This window comes from Bufo gargarizans, chromosome 2 (assembly GCF_014858855.1).
Source record: "Bufo gargarizans isolate SCDJY-AF-19 chromosome 2, ASM1485885v1, whole genome shotgun sequence".
Classification (NCBI taxonomy): Eukaryota; Metazoa; Chordata; class Amphibia; order Anura; family Bufonidae; genus Bufo; species Bufo gargarizans.
This window is the reverse complement of record NC_058081.1, coordinates 703,841,006-703,850,885: the sequence shown is the minus strand read 5'-3', so window position 1 is coordinate 703,850,885 and position 9,880 is coordinate 703,841,006. Positions and strand designations below refer to the sequence as shown.

Genomic DNA, 9,880 nt, shown 5'->3' with positions numbered 1-9,880 from the left:
CACAGCTTGTGTGGGAAATTCCCCTAGTAGATGCTGCTGGAATCATTATTCACAAGAGAGAGGAGTTGAACAGACACACACTCCACTAAGAGCTGTGTTTTATGGAAGCAAGAGGCCAAAATCGGTATTTGAAACAGTTATATAAGTTCCTATTGTTAATATAGTGATTAGAACTGTATACTGAACTGGTTATATGTATGTTTACTTACAGTTCCACCATACAAAAACTACTGAGCTATACAATCCAAACTAATTGCATACAAACTGCTCATACCAGATCATAGAGCAAGTGAACTATTGGTTAACTTCAGATATACCTCTCAGAGATCATAAAGTGCTTAAATAACTTAAAGTGAGAGTACAGATACTGAAGAGAGAAATCTATACACCCTTTTTTTGTTAAATGACAAGATTGAACAGTTGAACCACCATCTTATGCATACCACCTGTGCTGCTACACAGTTAAATCTATATAGTTTAATAAATATGCTATTCTATATTTGGTTATATGCTGCCATCTAGTGGCTGTTTTTAGTAATGCACTTGTTTTTCTGGTTTGTGATATATGTCATTCATTTCATTGCTCCATCCCTCCTTCTGTGTACCTCACTTCCTTTTTCTTTATACTGCTCCCGGCATTTGCACAAGGTATACATGTATTCTCATGTAAGCTTACAAAAAGCATCATCTTTTGACCGCACAATACCGGAATCCATCTGTTCTGCTGTACTCTGTATCTGGCTTACAGAAAAAAAAAAAACTTACAAGAATAAACTCGGTGTTGGTGAGTTCAAGCTATCTGATAAGGATTGTCCGCAGTGATTATATCTGCTTATACAGGTCTCACTAGGGATAAATCGCTATTACAACAATCGGAGTCAGAATACCGCCATTTTATGATACTTTATTCAACACGTGTTTTGTACATGGACTATCTGCTGCGGAGGCGGCAGTGTTATATATGAAGAAAATTTGAAGTTAATAAAGAAGTTATTTCAAGCATTTGCTGTGCTCTTTAAACCTACTGTTTCCATAGAACGGCGCTAGAGGAATTACAGAGTAATAGACAGTCTGGTTAGACCAAAAAGTCAGAGATATCAGAATTCTTCTAATGCCACAGCGTAAAAAGCACTTCATAGTGCTGCGCCGGCCATAGCGCCACCTTCTGCTCATCCGCTGGTAATTAGTAGGACTGGACTCCTGGCAGTACGCACAGCATTTCAAATAGTAGGTTGGCGGCCGTCAACGCAGTATTACCTGGGAAAACGGATAAAGGGTGAGGGTTTATATCAAGGTGCGGAGCATGTGGCGAATATTGTGCACATGGCAGCTCACATCTCACTGCTCCCCCTGCTGGTTCAGCAGTGGGTGTGTACCGAGCATGCTCCGCTGCTGTGCATTAGGTGGGATAAAGTGCTGATTTTGGGTTCTAAGTGACGTCTCGCTCACCTGACAGATCGTACATGGGCGCCACTTCCACCAGGTCACAGCCCACCAGATTGAGGCCGCGGCTTCCTCGGATAATCTCCAGGGCCTGATCACATAGACATACATCAGACGGTCAGTGGCTGCACTGTGACATCTCATATAGGGTTAACAATTCTATTATGACTCCCTGCCACAAAGCATCAGGGGACAGATTTTTGGATCTATGAAAAATGCCACCTGGGTTGATACCCTGAAGTCTGAACTAGTCTTAAATCCATCTTTTGTTTCACTACTACCCCTAGGGTTATTTTCTGTCCTCCCTGTGCTTTATACTGCAGCTTTGCTCCTTCAGGGGACCACAGCGATTGGTGACTCCAGTTTAGCTGCACTGATTATTGGAGTCTCAGTGTGATATCCACCACATGCATTTCAAGGGGCTCAAGCTGCTGCTCTGTACCTCCTCCATGCCTTACACTACAGCACCGCTCTATTAGGCCTTATCTTCAACTCTGTGGCTGTTTGAAATAAAAAAAAATGGATTTTTTTTTTTACATTTTGTTCAATTTTCTATGCAGTGGATAACAGTGTGAACACGGATACCACCTGTGCTCTGTTCAAAGTAGTGCCCGTGGCTGTTTTTTTCCACTCACATATGGTCCATGTGAATAAACACATTATAATCAATGCATCCGTGTTCTGCTTCTGGAGAACACGGATGTGTATAAGCCCTTAGGGCACAGCTATGAATAGTGACTCCAGCTTAGCTGCAATGCCTACTGGAGTCTCATGTAGTCTGAAAGTCACCTCCTGTCTCATCACAGGCTCAGGATCCTCTCATCTACCTGTGCTTTACACTGCAGCTCTGCTTCTTTTAGAACGGCTGCTGTAGATAAGTCAGTACCTGGGAAGATAACATTAGTAACTAATCTGCCAGTGTGAGAGGGAGGAGCCTCTATAAGTGGGAGGGGCCTGGAGGACAAGGCTGTATATATAAACCATCAGAACAAACACTACAATTATATTGACCGCGTCCTACCTGGTGTGTGGTCAGGCCGCCGATCTCTGGGGTCCCCGTCCCAGGGGCAAATGAAGGGTCGATCCCATCAATGTCAAAACTGAGGTAGACCGGTTTGTCTCCCATTTGCTGTCTCACTTCTGACATGAGGGGAACCAGAGACTTAGACCAGCAATCTTCAGCAAACACCATCCGAAAACCCTGCAAGAAACAGGAGACCGATGATGTCATCAGAAACACAATGGCGTCCTTACCATGGAGGCAGGCCACATGACTGCTGTGGGGTCCGGAGAGAGCGGGCCCTAGCGCTGACCATACATGGTATTTTCCTGAAACTACTACTAAAGGAAGCTCAGTGCAAGGAGATTTTACAACTGCCATTGAGTTCAATGGTAGCTGTATAAATTCCTATTTGCCGTGTGCTGTATGAAGGGACGCAGGGGACACACAGCGATATAGGGAGATTTATTGATGTGTTTATACCAGTTGTGTGGTATAAATGAGCGCCATTTTTTTTACCTATGATCTAGCCCAGGGATGGCCAACCTGAGGCTCTCCAGCTGTTGCAAAACTATAACTCCCAGCATGCCCAGACTGCCTACAGCTATCAGCCTAAAGAAGAGCATGGTGGGAGTTGTAGTTTTACAACAGTTGAAGGGCCGCAGGTTGGCCAACCCTGATCTGTCCTCGGGATTGGTTATCAGTATATAATTGGTGGGGGTCCAGCACCCAGGACCCCCACCGATCACCTGGTGCTCGCAGTAGTAGCGCCACCATCTTCTCTCAGCTTTTCCTAGGCCATGTGACGTCACGTTTATCGGTCACATGACGTAGGCAGAGCTCAGCCCCATTGAAGTGAATAGGGTTGAGTTGCGATACCAAGCGCAGCTGCTATACAATGTACGGCGCCGTGCTTGATGAGCTGCGAGAAGGCTGCGACGCTACTGCGAGCCCAGGTGTCAGACCCCCACCGATCAGATACTGATGACATATCCTGAGGACAGTTCATCAGTTAAAAACCCCTTTAATTAATCAGAAATTAGAAATCTCACTAAGGGGCCCCTATTAAGTTTAGCTCTGGGGCCCTACGATACTGAATATTTAAAGCTTCATCTCTTACCTGCTCCCTGCAGAATTTGTAGGGCTCAGGGCTGTAGGAAGAACCGCGGATCCCGATCTGCACAACTCGCTTACAGTCCAAGAGACCCTCATCCACACAGCGCCTAAATGGGGTGCCATGATAGATCTTCTCCCCCAGGGCCTGCTCAGCCGTGTCAGTGTGAGCGTCCACGTGAATCAGGCCAACGGGTCCATGTCTGCAACCAACGCAAAGTTTTGAGAGAGTACAACAGACTCCAGGATGATATGCGTTATCTGCGCTGATACAATGTAACAGACTAGCAGGACAGAGGAAAGATGTCTGCTGCTCAAAAAATTGTCCAGACTGATACATCTGAGGGTTTGTTGCAGTGTATCAGGTCAGGATGGATTTACAGCCCCTGGCTTTTAAAAAACAGTGGTGCAATTTACTGAAAGCAAGCACTAATACTGAAAATAGTGAAGACTTGAAACCCAAGGTCTATTAGGATTGTGTAGCTTGGTTCTGTTCCAGTCACTGACATCTAGGGCTGCAGGTGGGTCACTTACCTCTCAGCGACAGCCTGCAGGATGGGGTAAGTGATGGTGTGGTCTCCACCTACACGAGAGAAAACCAAGATACAGAAACTCTGTCATAAACCTCCGGTAGTGACCCCCCGTACATGGCAGTATTAGCAAAGCTATTAAATAATTTTTTTCTTCACTGTACTCACTGAGGAAAATAAACTGTCAGACGAAATGCAGAATGTAAAAGTAAATTCCCCATTAAAAGTGTCCTGTCTGAAGACGCAGCTCCAAAGATAAAAATAGACAAATCGCTGGGACCAGATGGCATACACCCCCGTATCCTAAGTGAATTAAGTAATGTCATAGCCAGATCCTTATTTCTGATATTTAAGGACTGGGAGTGTTCCACAGGATTGGCGCAAACTATAGGCCGGTAAGTTTAACATCTGTTGTGGGTAAACTGTTTGAAGGTTTTCTGAGAGATGCTATCTTAGAGTACCTCAATGAAAATAAGCAAATAACGCCATATCAGCATGGCTTCATAAGGGATCGGTCATGCCAAACTAATGTAATAAGTTTCTACAAGGAGGTAAGTTCTAGACTTGACAGCGGCGAATCAATGGATGTCATATATCTGGACTTCTCCAAAGCATTTGACACTGTACCACATTAAAGGTTAGTATACTGTGTATATATACTACTGAGGACAGTACAACATATATATACAGTTGCAAGAAAAAGTATGTGAACCCTTTGGAATGATATGGATTTCTGCACAAATTGGTCATAAAATGTGATCTGATCTTAAGTCACAACAATAGACAATCACAGTCTGCTTAAACTAATAACACACAAAGCATTAAATGTTACCATGTTTTTATTGAACACACCATGTAAACATTCACAGTGCAGGTGGGAAAAGTATGTGAACCCTTGGATTTAATAACTGGTTGAACCTCCTTTGGCAGCAATAACTTCAACCAAACGTTTCCTGTAGTTGCAGATCAGACGTGCACAACGGTCAGGAGTAATTCTTCACCATTCCTCTTATTAGAACTGTTTCAGTTCAGCAATATTCTTGGGATGTCGGGTGTGAATCGCTTTCTTGAGGTCATGCCACAGCATCTCAATCGGGTTGAGGTCAGGACTCTGACTGGGCAGGGCCGGCGCTACCATAAGGCAGACCAAGCGGTCGCCTTAGGGCGCGCCCTGCGCAGGGCGGAAGAATTCATGAATGTTTTTTTTTTTTTTTTTTTTAATGACTTGACTGACTTGAACCTGCCGCGCCCACCCTGCGTGTGCCGGCCGGCGGCCGCGGCGCTCGTCTAGTCAGTAGTCAGGGACAGGGACTCACTCAGGGCAACTCCTCCTGTGTGTGCGAGTGCGGCTGTGTGCTGGCTGGGCCGCCCGGCCGGACTCGTAGTGCTAGTCAGGGCAACATAGCAGCAGCTAGGCACTGGCAGGCAGAGCTAGATGAGCACAGATGAATGATAGATATTCATTCATTGGCTCAGCAGCGCGCCGCTCTGGCTGCCACTACTAGTGACTGACAACTCAAGTCACCTGACCTGCAGTGCACAGGGGGGCGTGAGTAGACACAGGCAGCTGCGGAAATTGAAAGATGTTACAGGCTTAGAGATGAACAGTGAGTACAGCTAACAGCATTAGCCAAGTGAAAGGAACTATGTATGTGCTGTTAATACACAAGGCGCATAGATATGTACTGTATTATACTGAAAGGCTGCTCTGTACCATACAGTATATTGAAATGAGCCTAATTCTTCTAGGTCAGATAATAGTAGCTACAATGAAAGTGTTGTATTTCATAATCTGATTAGATCATCAATTAATCTGATAATTCTGATTCAATTTCTTGGCGGGCGCGGGCCGCGGCTGCCGTCTGAGGTCTGACTCTGCTGAATATATTATGTCTGAGTGACCGAATTCTGATCTAATTCAGTCACTCAGACATAATATATTCAGCAGAGTCAGACGGCATTCAAGAAATTGAATCAGAATTATCATCAGATTAGGGCTCTTTCACACTTGCGTTTTTCTTTTCCGGCATAGAGTTCCGTCGTCGGGGCTCTATACCGGAAAAGAACTGATCAGTTTTATCCTAATGCATTCTGTATGGAGAGTAATCCGTTCAGGATGCATCAGGATGTCTTCAGTTCAGTCGTTTTGACTAATCAGGCAAAAGAGAAAACCGTAGCATGCTACGGTTTTATCTCCGGCGAACAAAATTGAAGACTTGCCTGAATGCATTTTTTTCCATAGGAATGTATTAGTGCCGGATCCGGCATTCAAAATGCCGGATCCGTCCTTCCGATCTGCGCATGCGCAGACCTTTAAAAATGAAAAAAAAAAAAAAAAACTGATCCGTTTTGCCTGATGACACCGGAAAAACGGATCCGGTATTGCAATGCATTTTTCTGACTGATCAGGCAGAAAAAAATTACATCTGTTTGCATACAGTTTGCCTGATCAGGCAGTCAGTTCAGGCAACGGAACTGCCTGCCGGAATCAAACAACGCAAGTGGGAAAGTACCCTTAGATCAGATCATGATTCTTCAGTCAGTCATATATATTCAGGCTTCAGCAGAGTCAGTCAGACCTTCAGACAGAAGACGCACACTGGCACTCGGCAGGCTTTCAGGACTAAACAGGGGTCAGGACTTGTTAGGGTAGGTCCCAATTGAATTTTGAATGTTATTTTATAATAATTATTATGATCATTTGATTTAAAATTAATTCAAAATGATGAGATGAGCGCAAAGCGCTAGGCTAGCTAGCGCACACACAAACTAGCGCCAGAGCAGAGGCGCTCAGGCTTAGCACGACATCAATGACGTGTTTAAAAAAATTTATAACAAAACAACAATCATTAATATTGGGGGGGAAGGGGGGTGTCACACACCCCAACCGCCCCCCCCCTCCCCCAATATTAATTGTTGTTTTGTAATAAAAAAAATTTAAACACATCATGCCCTGCTAAGCCTGAGCGCCTCTGCTCTGGCGCTAGTTTGTGTGACGGTGACATGATGGAGCCTGGAGGGAGGGCCAGGGGGACAATGTAAATGTCTGTACTCTGAGTATGTCACTGTATGTGACATGGGAATGGGGCCAGGCCGCCAGGAAGGGTCGGCCGGGGGCCGTGGGGGAATGATGTGCCATGGGGGGGGTAAAATGTGACACATTAGGGGGTAATGATGTGATCATGGATGGGGCCAGGGCCGTCCGGGCGGGGGGGTAATGATGTGATCATGGATGGGGGGGGGGGGCGCCATAATGTAGCTTCGCTTGTGTTGGCAAAAATCCTTGCACCGGCCCTGTGACTGGGCCACTCCAGAAGGCGGATTTTCTTCTGTTTAAGCCATCTGTTGTTGACTTACTTCTATGCTTTGGCTCATTGTCCTGTTGCAACACCTCATCTTTATTCACCCTCGTGGCAGTGGCGACGTTTCGGCTCTGCACTAGAGCCTTTTTCAAGCAGAAACTTCGCCACTGCCACAAGGGTGAATAAAGAGTGATCTTAATTTTTATTTTGGAGTGCTGCCCTTTTCTCTATTCTGTAATTTTGGGGGACTGGCTTTTCCCTGTGGGCTTTGCACCCATATTTATCTGCAGGCTGTGCTGCCTTTTTTTGATTTATATACTGTATATATATAATAAGAATACCGTAACACGTCCATTAAAGTGACATGTGCCTTATTCACCAAAAATGCAATGTTTCGGTTCAAAATGGAAAAAGGTTCCATGGAGTGAACTGAAACATCGTATTTTTGGTGAATAAAGCACATGTCACTTTAGTGGACATGCCATGGTATTCTTATTGATGCATGGGTGGTAGGATCACCGCCCCAACCTCTGGCACTCCGTTCGTACTTTGGTCTAGTTGTGCTGCCCAGAAGTTTTTATATATATAATATATATATATATACACACACTCATATCATCCCAAATGCCATATGTGCCCCCCAGGATATATATATTGTCGGAACATACAAGGGGTCGTCATTGTTGGTAGGTATGTGTCACCCAGCCAGGTTCCTGGCCTCGGTAAAGTAAGAGCTGGTATTTTCATGTGTCAGCGGCAGCTAATGCTGATTGACACTTTGCTATTTAGTATGGCTGTAAATAGCTGATCCGGGACGGCTCTTACTGGAAGTAGTCAAAGTGCTGGGTGGGTGACTACTCCCCACGTTCCAGGCCGGGTCTTGGCAGGCTTATAAAAAAAAAGCCAGCACTGTCAGGTGGTGTGGATTACCTCCCTCTGACAGTGGAGCTCTGGAGATTTCTGTGCTGAGGTCTGAAGACCGTGTGTCAGGCAAAGCAAGCAGGCCGCCTTAAATCCTGCAAGTGGACTTTGAGGCTGAGCATTCGGCCGGGTGTGAACTGACACCCAGGATACCAGCTTAACTTTATTTTGTTTTTCTGTGTGTGAACAAGCACCAAGCCTGAAAAGTGACTGTTGTGTTATGTTATAAGTGTGAATAAACACTGAAGAGTGATTTACAGCCTGGTCCTTTGCCTCTATACTGCGTCCGCTAACCTGCCTACCAGAGCGAATCCCCACAATATATAGATATGCCCCAATTGTCTATATATATATATATATATATATTCGTGACCAAAACTATGTCGTCGTCGTCAGATGATGCCGTCTAGATGTCCAGTGGTGGTCACTTCAAAAGACAGAGGACCAATAGAGATCCTCTGCCTTTTGGTAACATCTCCAGCAGGTCCGGAGATGTTTAGCATTACAAAGATAGAGGAACAAAGGGGTCCCCTGCATTTGTTTGCCACGGACCCTACAGCGCCGGAGATTCGCAATCACTTCACAGGCGGGAGGATCAAAGCATCCTCCGCCTGGAAGCGCACGCCTGGAAGCACGGGCTGGTGCGATGACGTCATGAAGCGAGCGCCGCCGGATTTAAATAGTTCGGTGGCTCTGCGCTCTGCAGTTGAGCCGAGCAGCCCCCAAGAGAATCATCCCCTGCAAGACGAGCATTAGCAAGAATCAACCCCAGGCCAATAAGCATTAACCCCTGGAGGACGAGGGGACTAGTGAAAGGGGTTAATAAATACTGTGAATGGGGGACTGCTGAAGTGGTTAATAAATACTGTGACTGGGGGACTGCTGAAAGGGGTTAATAACTACTGTGAAGGGCCTTCAGTAGTTATTAACCCCTTTCAACAGTCCTTCATTCACACTGGTATTTATCAGACTTTTTTATAACTTATTTTTCTCCCCTTTTCACCCCGGCCCTGCCACAGCCCACAGCAACAGCAGCGCCGCCAGCCCAGCACAGTCTTTCAATTTCTTTCAGACCAGAAAGAAAAACTGCCTAGGCTACCACTTAATCCAAAACCACTACCTCAGCGAACTCTGTGCCCACGCTCCTCAGAGTTCCCTTCCTTCTCCCGCGAATCCCGCAGCGCCAATGAGTGCGCGAACAGCGCTGCGGTGTGTGACATCAGTGCGGTGCAGAAGGAACACGACTGACGTTATGTAGGCGGCGCCCCGCTGTGCTGAGCCGCACAAGACTACGAGGACGACGTCGGCGCCGTCACGCACATGAGTCTGACGAGTGACGACAAGTGCTGGCATTTTGCCAGCAGCGTTAGCGAACTAGGCTGAGTGAGCGGGCATTATAAAATTGTGAGCGGGGCCACAATAATTGCTGCGCGGCCGCCCACCCGCGCAGCTTAGAGGGAACACTGCTCACAATGTGTTACCACTCCTGCACCCGACTTCTATCGGTGTCTGCTAACATTAATGTCATCTATGCATTTTATTCCACGTTCACCACACTGTGCATTTCTAAT

At 46.0% G+C, this 9,880-nt stretch overlaps 1 protein-coding gene across 2 annotated transcripts in view; it reads right to left on the bottom strand.

Annotated features, from left to right (window-relative positions):
* Window positions 1-1,022: 1,022 nt before the first annotated feature.
* AGMAT (agmatinase) overlaps window positions 1,023-9,880 on the bottom strand; it is a 41,525-nt gene continuing 32,667 nt past the window's right edge. The window contains exons 3-7 of one of the 2 annotated variants that reach the window (XM_044278615.1): window positions 4,091-4,139; window positions 3,564-3,759; window positions 2,465-2,644; window positions 1,450-1,534; window positions 1,023-1,257 (exon numbers count right to left, since the gene is read on the bottom strand). In XM_044278615.1, coding sequence (XP_044134550.1) covers window positions 1,184-1,257; window positions 1,450-1,534; window positions 2,465-2,644; window positions 3,564-3,759; window positions 4,091-4,139 — 584 coding nt within the window. In that variant the 3' untranslated portion in view covers window positions 1,023-1,183. The remainder of the gene's footprint in view (window positions 1,258-1,449; window positions 1,535-2,464; window positions 2,645-3,563; window positions 3,760-4,090; window positions 4,140-9,880) is intronic. The other variant, XM_044278616.1, reaches the window with a different exon arrangement.